At 48.1% G+C, this 12,077-nt stretch overlaps 1 protein-coding gene and 1 long non-coding RNA gene across 5 annotated transcripts in view; one reads left to right on the forward strand and one right to left on the reverse strand.

Annotated features, from left to right (window-relative positions):
• LOC309638296 overlaps positions 1-3,714 on the reverse strand; it is a 63,990-nt gene extending 60,276 nt beyond the window's left edge. For both annotated transcript variants that reach the window (XR_014251059.1, XR_014251060.1), the window contains exons 1-2: positions 3,285-3,714; positions 204-453 (exon numbers count right to left, since the gene is read on the reverse strand). This is a non-coding gene — a long non-coding RNA (uncharacterized lncRNA). The remainder of the gene's footprint in view (positions 1-203; positions 454-3,284) is intronic.
• Positions 3,715-4,160: 446 nt separating this feature from the next.
• DUSP22 (dual specificity phosphatase 22) overlaps positions 4,161-12,077 on the forward strand; it is a 47,238-nt gene continuing 39,321 nt past the window's right edge. For all 3 annotated transcript variants that reach the window (XM_082414051.1, XM_082414050.1, XM_082414052.1), the window contains exon 1: positions 4,161-4,317. In XM_082414051.1, coding sequence (XP_082270177.1) covers positions 4,297-4,317 — 21 coding nt within the window. In that variant the 5' untranslated portion in view covers positions 4,161-4,296. The remainder of the gene's footprint in view (positions 4,318-12,077) is intronic.

Below are 12,077 nucleotides of genomic sequence, written 5' to 3' on the forward strand. Positions count from 1 at the left end.
TCTTATTCCCCCTTTGCCTGATACTCTGCCCTATAATCTGCCTCACAGCTCCATTCCTCCACAACCAGCCTTGCCTCTGCCAACCCAGCTGGGAGCTCTACATGTCAACGTAATTTCTTGATCCCCAACTACAAGCCTGCTGGCATCTCTCCACTTACCTCCTCCCAGACTCTCCACCACGTCTCTCTGCCCTGCTTACCTACCTGGGTATTCATTCCTCCTGCTGTCTTCCCCTGACGCCACACTCTCCAGTTGTCAGCGCTCTGAGATCTGAGGTCCCCAAACCTCTTAAGTGGAAGGAGGAAACCAAGTTCATACTCAGGAGACTGCTTGGAGGGCTGGAAATTAGTGGCCTTTCAGACGCTGAGGTCACTGAAGGGGCCATGCTCACGGTCAGGCTGCTCGTATGGCCCCAAGCAGTCAACTGGATACGTACTCTCTTTTTGGACAGTTCTGGAGAAGCAGAGAAAAATGTTTTGTGCTTTTGCTTCAGTAGTTATAGACTCTTTTTTTTTTTTTTACTTATTTCCACAATTCATTAGGTTCTAGCTTTTTTTTTTTTTAACTTTCAGTCATGTTTTGGCTAGATTAGCTCTTCACCTTAACTTCTTGTTCTTAATTTGTTCTAATTGGACCGTGTGGCCTGAGGATTCTGCAGAGGGCTAACATCACCTATTAGTGTACATTTAAGTGGTTATCAAGTGAGAGAAAGAGAGGGAAAGAGACACACAGAGAAAGAAATTTCGTCCCTAAAAGATCTCATCCCCATGGGCCCACTGCACAAACAACACCGGCAGCAGCTGCATTTGCTCTCCAAGGGCTGCAGACATTTCTGATCATCGTGACTGAGGGGTGCCAATGGCGTCCAGTAGTAGAGGCCAGGGGTACTGCTAAACATCGTACGATGCACAGGACAGCCCCACAAGAAAAAAAGAAAAGAGATCTAGCCCCAAATGTCAGCAGTGCTGAGGCTGAGACACTCCAGATTACAGTATGTTCAAAAGGCCAAGGAAGATTACTTAGCTACTTCCCGCTTGGGCCAAGGTTTATCTCAATTCTCTGAATTATCAGCAACACCCGTAATGACTTGGCTGGCTCTAACGGCTGAACTTCTGCTTGTGGGCTTTTACACACTCCCACCTTAAAGTTCAAAGTTATTGCTCACTAAACACACCGCTAACTGGTTATCCTTAACCACACGCGTATGGTCCCTGCTGGCCCACGTGACTAGTAACCATTCCGCACTGTGCACACATGAAAGCTTTATTTGTTTGGGAGTTGCTGCCAAAATTTGTGGTGTTGGCTGTGCTGAGACACAGGAAAACAGCAGGAAGAAAAGTAGAAGTAAAAATCTTACATGGAGTGAAATTCCACTAGGCTTATGATGCCTTAACAATTTTACGAATAAGACAGAATGCAAGTGAATAGATTCTACTGTAAATGTGAAGCAAGCCAGCTTCGTCTAGAAGTCTTCTTCCCTCCCTTCTTTCCATTATCAGCAGCTACAAAGAATAAACGAGGAAGACAGGGAGGAGCTTGGAAATGAGTCACCTGTTCAGCATGAGAGCTGAACCTGGAAACCTCTGCGGTGGTGCTATGAAAATTAAAAGAGAAAACCAGGACATGTCAAAATGGATCAGGCTTTCTCTTTTCCTTTTCTTTAGTCACAGAATTGCAACACATGACAATGATAATTTTGGGGTTATGATGCAGGGAGTTGGGGTTAGCTTCAAGGATAAGGTGGACGGGAGTGCAGGGAGATAGAGTCCCTTATGGAAAACTTTCCCGACACACCACGCACGCACAGACACACGCACGCACAGACACACGTGCACACACATGCACACAGACACAGACACACACACAAATACAGACACACAAACGCACACGCACGCACACACCATAGCTGGTTCTGAGCTTAGGAGAGCTTGTTAAGCAGATGGTCTCAGCTAGAAAAATAAGTTTATAAGAAATGAATAAGAGAAAGAAAATGTTCCAGATGGATGGCAGAAGAAAAACTGGGTATGGCTCTGTCATTTATGGGCAAATACTAACTCAAGAATTGTTCATGTTTTTGAAAGTTCATCTCAACAGGAAGCAACAACAGCACAAGCAGAGGATGGAAATACAATCGTTCACTGATTGCAATCGTTCACTGATTGCTGGCTAGGACCTTTGAAAATTCACAGTCCAATGCTCTATTTTAAGGAGGAAAAAATGGTTCAGAAAAGTCGATCATCTTGCCCAATAGCTCTCTGAGATTTAGGAACACAGGTTGGTCTTGGGATTCCCCAGGCAGCCCGCTAACCATGCTGTGCTGTCCATAAGCAGGAAGGAAGTAAAAGTAATGACGGTGAGGAGCAGAGAAGGTGGGCCGTCCAGGTGACTGGGAGGTGGGAGGGCAAAGAGGACGTGAAGGTGGGAGGGAAGGAACACCCCAGAAGCAAGGGACAGGAAGGGGCCTATCCTACCCACGGGGGACAATCTGGGTGCACACCAAGGGGGGGCTTCCTACACAGGGGGCTCTGGTACCTGTCGTGGCCCAGAAGACATCAACAAGGAGGGAAATGACTAAGATGGAGTCTGCAAGTTCTTTTCAAAATGTCAGCATTCCTTGGAACCTCACTACTGTTTCCTCAGTCTTCTGGAATTTGTGAATTTATTCCACAAATATTTACTGAACACCTATTTTGTGCCAGGCCCTGGTCCTGGCCATGTGGCTGCAGCAGTGAGTAAGACAGACAAGGTCCTTTTCCTCTGCAGGATGTTTTCTAGTGAGATAGATAGCAAATAAATACGAGAATGTCCACTCATCTTAAGTGCTATGAAGAAAACAATACAGGGTGATATGATGGTGACTGGAGGACCTCCTTTAGATTGGGTGGTCAGGAAAAGCCTCTTTGAGGAGGTGACATCTGGGCTGGGAGCTTGAAGAGAAGAGCCAGCTAGGGACTGAGATGGCTGGGAGGAGAGCACAGCCCACACAAAGGCTCAAGGCCATGGTCAAGTGATCAAGCGCCAAGGGTGGCACGTTCAAGGAACACGCAGAAAGTCTGTGTGGCTGCGACTCGGGAAAGAAGGAGGAGCAGATGAAATGAGGTCATCGGAGGTGAGCCCGGCCGTATCAGAATGAGGCATCCGTTCATTTAACAAATAATTATCAGGCACCCGCGACGTGCAGGGCATCGCTGAGGGCATAAAAATGAAACGGCTAAACGCCGAGTTCAAGGATTCTGTCCGCAGGGAAGAAGTCAGGAGTTTAGTAAGGGTGACAGAATACTTACACAATTCTGCTACAGGTTAGAAAGTATTCCACTGCAGGCAGAACCACAACGCAGACATTACCGTGTTGCTTAGCAAGGAAAGGGGCTTTCCGGAAGCAACTGTATCAACATACCCATGCAGCTACCAGAGCCAGTTTATAATCTGAAGGGGACACACTGGCCGTCCAAAGTCACGGTATGACGTCTGACATCCGGACATCTGCTCCGCCAGGGTCGGGAGGTTAGGTCATCCCAGAGATGAGTCACCGAGCCCTCCTTTCTGCACCGGCTGAGCCTTCTCGCTCTCCGTGGGTGCGGCAGGGCCGTAGGAATCCCCCCACCCGGCCTAAATCGGCAGCACTCAGAAAACCCAGGCCGGGGAGCCTGCAAGACCAAGGCTTCGATTAGCACCTGATTCACCCAGGCAGTCAAGGCAGGGCGGCGACTGCTGGTAACAGGCCCCCAGTGGCCCGGGGGAAAGGCCTGCGGGAGTTTTGGTGACCCTGACCCCGGGGGAGCGACCCGCGACACGCCTCACCGCGTAGGGGCTGCGCCTGCGTGACCACCGGCCCCGCCCCGCCTCGGAACGCGCAGGGCGACGGCGGCCGGGGCGGGGGTGCGCGTGCGCCCTGGGCCCGGGCCCCCGAGGAACCAGGATCCTGGAGGCCCCCGCTCCCCGGAGTCATGTCCCTGCGCCCCGGCCCCCGGGAGACATAACCCCTGCGCCCCGGCCGGGCCCCTAGGAACCGCGTCCACAAGTCCCGGGGGTCGGCGTGGCAGGCGCCGGGCTCACTCCGGGAGGGGGCGGGCGCCGCGAGCCCCTTCCCGCAGGGGCGCCTGTGCCGCTGCCCGGCGGCCGGGGAGCCCGGGGGCCGCGGGGGGCAGGAGCGCAGCGGACAGAGAGGCCTGGGCGCCGCCGGCCCGTGTTGCTGTTTACGCTGCGGGCGCGCAGTGCCCGCTGCTTCCCCGCCCGCTCCAACATGCCCTCAGTGCGCCTGCCGCCGCGCCCCGGGCGCTAGACCGCGCGGCCGCCATGGGGAATGGGATGAACAAGGTAACGTGGCCCTCGTCCCTGCCCTCTGCCTCCACTCCTCAGCCCGCCTGCCGGGGCTTTGCCGGCGAGGGCAGCCCTGCGCGCCCCCGGGCCCCCGAGAGGCGGGGGCCGCCGCGTGCCTGCGTCTGCGAGGCCCCCGGGCCCCGCCGCTTCCGGCTTGTGGCTGAGAACTCGCCGTGCCCTTTAGCGGCGCCGGCGCTTGTTCTGCCCCGACTTGGGCTGAGCTCGCAAGGATTGTGGTTTCTGCCTTTTCTCCCCTCCCCTCACCCCTAGACTCGGCTCTTGAAGCATCACCACCCATATCATTACTAAAGTGGAGTAGATCAGTGTCTTCTCTTTCGTAATTTCCTCTTCCCAGATTTTTTTTTTTTTTCCGTGCGCGCAGATAACTTTTTCTTGTGGACAGAAAAGTTGACAGAGGCCTAAATACTGAGGTGCTTTTAATTCCCTGGGGGGCGGCGTGGGGGCGGGTGGTGAGAGCACAGATTCAGAGCTGATTTATCCGGATCGTGTGGTTTCTGCGCAGGCCGACCTGTGCCTTCTAGAACAGAAGACCCGGGTTGCTCTCCTCTCCGGCGCCCCAGACCCTTCTTCCGAGGCCGTGGGATGGTCTGTGCCTTTCCTGCCGGTGGAGGGGACTAGATTCCAGCTCTTACAGTTGAGAGTTGCCTGGGGTGTATTCATGTCAAAGGCAAGGTTAAGGAGTTTTTGATCTGGTACTGCTGGTTTAAAGAAAAGACTTACAAAACTTTTTTTTAAAAAAAGCCCTCATCTTCACGGGTCTTTGAAATGGTCCTGGATCAGAGATTAGTCTCTGGTCTGCTTCTCTTCCCCGGTGTATTCCACTCACCTGCGTCTCCGCGCACTTTCAGCTTCCCTACTGGGTGGGTATAAAGCTGATTTGTCAGCCCTGGGGTTCTTTCAGCTGGAGTGTTAGCAGTCCAGGCAGGTAGGAAAGGTACCCACCTAACTCTTTACCTGCCACATCAAGTTCACTGTCATGGAGACTCAGTTTATATAAAAGGGCGATTGTGTGGTTTAGGCCTGCGTACCTGAGGTCTTTTGGTAACCAGAATTGTATTCCTTGTGAGGGCTTTTTTGGTGGGAAGGGTGGGTGGAAAGAGACTCTTTCTTTCTTGGATAAGTACTCGCAGTATGTATGTCCCCATTAGCACTAGAATCCGTCAGCCCCATGTGCTTCTGCTTTTTTAATGCGAACAGAACAATAAAGGGTCTTCTGCGAGTTTGTGGTCTCTGTTTGCCTTCCCATTAGTTGTGGTCACACCTCAGCTTTACTTTGTTTTTTTCCTACAGTTATTTCCACTTGAGGTGTTCACTCTCCACCTCTTTCAGCATTTAATTTGTAATATTTTTCTATTATAACTCAAAGAACGTGTTTAGGAATACAAATCATTGCCTAAGAGTTCAAAATTAATTGCAGGCTTTTCAGCAAAAGCAGTCATATTCATATCATGATTTTTACCTTTCAAAGAAAGCACTACATTTCTTGATGATGTTATTCTCATGACCATCTTCTATTGTCACCATTAAATCAACGAATTGTTATTGTGTACTTACTATTAGCCAGGTGCTGTACTGGTTGAGGGGGCTAGGGGAGGTGCAATGGTATAAAACACAGAGGTCTTTCACAGAACCTTCAGTATAGACCAACAATTGCCCAATAGAAATATAATGTGAGCTATATATGTAATTTAAATTTTTCTAGTAACCACATTAAAAAAGTAAAAAGAAACTAATTTTAATAATATATTTAACTGAAATATGTTGAGAATATTGTTGTTTCAACATTTAACCAGGATAAAGTTACTTTTAGAATGGTTGGTATATTTTTTTTTGTACTAAGTCTTCAAAGTCTGGTGTGTATTTGATACTTAAATCACATCTCATTTGGGATTAGCCACATTTTAAGTACTCAAAGCCACTGTGGCTAATGGCTACTGTATTACACAACACGGGTTGTGTGAGTGTGTGTGTGTTTGTGTGTTTGAGAAAGAGAGAGAAAACAAACACAAGGTGGGGAGGAGTGGAGGCTCCAGAGGATAAGGTAGGCAATTTTTCGAGAGTCGGGTAAGTAGATGGGATGAGTACAACCTAGAAGCAGCATTCAGTCCAGGCCAAGGATCATGCTGGAGAAAAGATGTTTAGGCTGAGATCTGAAGAATTGCTCTAAGTTGCAAGGTTATTTAGTGGCAAAGTAGATTGCTGGAAGCGAGAAATTAAAAGGCTTAATTAGAATTTGCTCATGTGTTAGTGTGTGACTTGGAAGTAGGCTTCATTTTTTATGGTAAAAAAAAGAAAAGAATGGTTGATTTGCAGACCTCGTGGAATTAGTATAAGGTGCTAGCCATAGAAATGCTTTTCTAAGAACATTTATAGATAAAAACGCAATGCCTTTGGAACTGAAAACTTTATTTGCTGTGTGTGTGCCCTGAGGTGCCTGGGACAAGATTTGTTTCCAGTCTCACAAAAGTCGGTCATCCTTGGCAAAAGGAAACTTATGAACTAAACAATGCAGCAGTTTTTGAACACAGCAGTTTTTTTGAATACAGCAGTTTTTATTTCTATTCTGTGTCCTCGTGGAGGATCTTCTCATCAATACGCCCCAGTCTGCTGTGTGGCAGAATATCGTGCCCATCTCAGTTGGGTGCACACAGCGTGCTACCTGGGGAGTGTTAGGGGAAGAAGCATCTGTATTCTGGCCCATGAAAGATGATGAGGAAACAGAGAAGAGAATACAGCAGTTGTAATCTTTTTTTTTTTTTTTTGAGCCTCATACGATGTGCCTGCAGTTTATAAAATCTAAGCCTCACTATAGCCCTAGGAGTCAGTCTGTCTTATCTCACTCTCTGTGCAGATTAGGAAATGGAGACTCAGATAAGTAGCATGTCTAAGGTCCTAATGCTAGGAAGTGGCAGAGCTGGGTTTTGAACCCAGTTCCCACTGATGTTGAAGGTAGTAGAAGTCTTTTCTTTGAACTAGAATACCAGTTCATTCCAAGTGATTTCTAAAGACACTGAAAAAAGCTCCCCAGAGTCCCAGATTAGTTGCAAAATAGGAAAAGCCATCTCCTCTGTCCCTTCATGTTTGATATTGATAAGGAGGAGAGGGTTAAGTCAGGCAACTACAACTATTTTTTCATTGTTTTTTGTGCAGTTTCCAAATAGATCCTCTAAAGTGACCAAAATTATAGTCACTAATGAACTTACAGTGTGCCAAGGCCTGTTTTGAGACTTCACCACATGGAGTAACTCATCGAATCCCCACCGCAACTCCACGAAGCAGGTGCTGCCGATTTCATCCCTGCTTTACACATGACCTGGCCAGAGCCACCCACTGGGTGAGTGGCGGAGCCTGAACTCAAAGCCCCGTGGCCTGGCTCTTGGCTTCGTGCAGATTGCCCCGCCTTGCCGCTGAAGGCCAGTCTGGCCAGTGTCTCTAGTAGGATTAGGTGAAACTAAACAGGCTGCTGCAAGCAAATGTGTTTCTGTGGAGCCTTTGAAAATTCCTAGTTGAGTCGAAGTTCTCTCGAAGTTCTGACCCCCAAATCTTTTGGGGGAGGGCCTATAAAGAAAAGTCCTCATTGTCATCTTATTAGTCTTAAGTACTATAATAACCCGTTACAAACAAGAATCTAATCTCTCTGGCCAAGCATTCTGTTAGAGAAACGTGCATGTTTTTATCCTGAGCAACCTGAACTAATGATCCAAAAGTGGGCTGAAGCATTACCATTCTAGGGCAGGTTGTAAGGACCCAGCGTTGGTTCAGTTCATCCAGCACACAGCTGCCCAGTCACACAGCTGGCCTTTTCCTTTCTCACTGCCCGGTGTCCCCTGAAAGCATCCTACCTGGGGGAAACAGATGCTGCCCAGTATTTCATGGGCAACTTGCTCATGGCAGCGGGAGGCAACCACTTAGCTTGGTGCCTCACTTTCCTGTGAGAAGCCCACTGTTGTGAAGGAGAGGGGCAGAGCTATCGGAAGGCCTGATTTGGGGTGTCTGCCACTCCGCCACTGCGTGGGTGTGCGCTCGAGCAAGTCACTCATTGTTTCTGAGCATCAATTTCTTTATTGCCCTTGATTCATAGGGATGGTGGTTTGCTTAACTAGTCTCCTTATTTGGCTCTAGAATGAGTATAATGTTCCTTCCCCCAATTACTACCCAGATTCTTGGGAGAAGCAAATGAGAATGTATTAGAAGACATTTTGCAAACTGTGAAGTACAAATACGCACTGCTATTAGTGTTCTTGGATTTTTCCCATCAACCGTGACAGCAATGACATCTGCTTTAGATATGGTTGACACCTGTTTTAGGATGACTTCTCTTCTTAGGAAGGCAGGGGAGTGCAGTTGAGAAAGGAGTATAGTCCAAGGGCAGAGGGCAAGGAGAATACGTCCCCCTAGGCATAGACCGTTCCTCAACCTCTGTACTGTTGACATTTGGGGCTGGATCATTCCTTGATGTGGACCCCAGTGGGGGCTTCATGGCGTTGTGGTGAACAACATACCAGCCTCCACCCGCTAGATGCCAGTAGCACTCTCCCCTCATGGTGACAACCGGAAATTTCTCTGGGCACTGCCAGATGCCCTCTGGAGGGTAAAACTACAGTTGAGAACCACTGGCCTAGGGTTCTCCATTCACAATCTCCTGAGCCCTGTGTGATATGGAACTGAGTCATTATCAGAAGGTGGAATAAGGCTGAAAGGTTGAGAAGCGTGGTTTTAGTTTGGAAGGGGCTGGAAGGTCAGACATCCTTGTGCTGCTAGATGCTGCTCTTCCCACAGTGGAGCCCCAGATGTGGCTGCCTTCAGAACCCATTTGTCTGTCCATTCACCAGTTCATCAGATCAGGTTATTGAATTCCTGCTATTGTCAAGGCACCGTGCTAGATCCTGTAGTGGGAAATAATGTGAAAGACAAGACCCTGCCACCCAGATCGGTCACAGGCAGCCCACAGAGGAGTCCTGCAGGAGGGAGCGTGCCACAAGTGGCGCGGCTGTGGGCCTGGTGGACGCGTGGTTCCATGCTGGTGGTTTCTGTCTTCTTCACACCACCCCTTGAATATTTTTTCTTCTCAACATTACAGTTTTATTTCATTTTAAAGAAATAGATGCTTAAGGCACTGTTCTAAGTGCACACAAGAGTATTCTCGGATTCTTCTTTTCATAAATGCAAACTGTTAAGTCCATGGCCAAATGGCATTAAGAAAGTCTGTGACATTTAGACCTTCAGGGAATCCACCAAAGTCTTCCCCGTCGCCCCTGGCTTTGAAACCCACAGAGTCCTTTCTAACCTAGGAAGAGTTAAGACCCCCGCCCCATGACCGTGTACTGCTGCTTGGTCAGGAATTTTATCTTACATCTGTTTGGGTGGTGCTCTCAGATTCCATGGTATCCTGAAGTACTAAGAAAAATGTTTAAAAAATAAACTCAAAATATTTCCTGTCTTAGAAGCAATGTTGCTTTGTGCCCAAGTGCTTTTTTGTGGCGAAGGATTTGATTCTGTCCATGTCTCTGTGGTCAGCGTTAGTACGGTGTGGCTGTGAAGGACGCTGACCAAGAGGGGCCATCAGCCATCGTCAGACAGGGTTTCTGCAGGATGACCTTCGTTATCTCTCCCAGATAGTGTTTTAGGAGAAAACAAGAATCATTTTTGACCAGCAGAGTGTCAGAGAGTGTTGCCCTTTGTGATGTGTTTCGTCACCTTTTATTCAGAGATGATCGCTTCATGTGCCCATCTCTGGGCCTGGCTTTTGGGACACAGCAGGGAACAAGGCAGACACAACCCCTGCTTCAAGGTCAATCAGAAAAGTAAGCAAACAAATGAAAAAATTTTAGGTACTGATCAACGTGGTAAAGAAAATAAAACAGGGTAATGTGACAGAGGGTGCCAGGGAGTTTGATGGTCAGGGAAGACCTCCCTGGGAGCTGTTACCGCGTATGAGACCTAAGTGACAAGCAGCCACCCAGGTGGATGATGGGGCATGAAAGTCCACAGCAGAGGGAAAGAACAGTGGTGTCCAAGGCCCAAGGATGGTTGGGACCAATTCTCTTCTCTTAGAGCCATAGAACATTCCCACGTTGCATTTACAGACTTTTTCCTTGATCTATCCTTACTTCTCACCAGGTGGTGATAACTTCACTCCCCCTGTGTTCTTGCTTCTGGCTTGAGTGCAGACTTTCCATGAATTCCCTGGTCACAGCCACTTTGTCCCAGATGCACGCTCTGCTCTTCCCTGGCCTCCCCCGTGAGCCAAGAGGAGCCAGGAGCCTGCTGGGAAAGTATTCCATTTCATTTTCCCTTTCTCTGTACTTAGGGATTACCAGCAACAATAATATCGGGGAAATCAACCAGTCAAATTTTTGAGTTTTAAGTTTGAGCTGAGGCTGACTGGTGTAGAAGTTTAAATATTTACGGGCTTTTTATTCTCCTTGAAAACAAAAATGTAATTTCTCTCCCTGGCAATGGCCAGTTCTCCAGCCTTCCTGGATCTTGTTTTGTAATTTTATATGGAAGAAACTACAGAGACTGGGATTGAGCAATTTGCTTTCTATTTCCAGCCCCTGAATCTGTAGCTTATTCTCCTGGTCTGGAAAATGGAGTTAAAAGTTTACTGGCACAACTCCGTCCTCTCCTTATAATTAAAATATTTAAGTGAATGTAAAATGTGCATCTTAAATGGTTTTTGGTAAGTTGCCTCCTTGATTTTGCTAAGTTCAGACCTCTGTCCTTGCCCGCGCTCTGCCCCGGGGTCTCTTCTGGGAGTCGCTCTCCTTTTTTTTTTATTATTATTTTTTTTTTATTGAGGATTCTTTTTTTTTTTTTTTTAATTTATTTATTTATTTATTTATTTTTGGCTGTGTTGGGTCTTCGTTTCTGTGCGAGGGCTTTCTCTAGTTGTGGCAAGGGGGGGCCACTCTTCATCGCGGTGCGCGGGCCTCTCACTATCGCGGCCTCTCTTGTTGCGGAGCACAGGCTCCAGACGCGCAGGCTCAGTAGTTGTGGCCCACGGGCCCAGTTTCTCCGCGGCATGTGGGATCCTCCCAGACCGGGTCTTGAACCCGTGTCCCCTGCATTAGCAGGCAGATTCTCAACCACTGCGCCACCAGGGAAGCCCCTGGGAGTCGCTCTCCTTTAACAGCAGCCCCAGAGCCACTGGCCCTGAACAGAAAACTTCCCAGAGCAGAAAGGGGCAAAACTTGATCTCTCAGGCCTCACTCATCATGGTTTTCCATCTTTCTCTTCCTTGCTTGGCCCCCTCCCACCTGACTCACGTTGTCTATTTGTTCATTCGTTTGTTGAAGAAACATTTGCTTAAGTATCTACCAATCAATGGAGAACCACTGAAGTTTAGAGAAAACATACTCACAAATATGATGCAGGCAGCAGATAGAGGTCATAAACTGGATGTCTATGGGTCATACTCAGCCTACAGATATTTTATTTATCACAGTATTTAAGGTTTTAAAAAAATATAGTTGACAGTATTTGAAAATTGGGCTGTTTCCCATAAAACCCAGATGTTGGAATTGGGGATCCTGGCCTGCATCTCTGCATCATCACCTCGGCCAGGCATGGGGCGGAGGCTACAGACATAGAAACCTCCATCCTTGAAGGTCTCTCTTGCTCAGGTGTCGAATTTCTGATAGCTACTTGGAGCCCTAAGGAGATTTTAATCTGAAGTCATGTGATCAACTTTGCACCTTGAAGGAGGCTTGAGGAATCCTTTGGAGGGACCAGTC

The sequence above is a fragment of the Balaenoptera physalus genome, assembly GCF_965194825.1.
Source record: "Balaenoptera physalus genome assembly, chromosome: 11".
Taxonomy (NCBI): domain Eukaryota; kingdom Metazoa; phylum Chordata; class Mammalia; order Artiodactyla; family Balaenopteridae; genus Balaenoptera; species Balaenoptera physalus.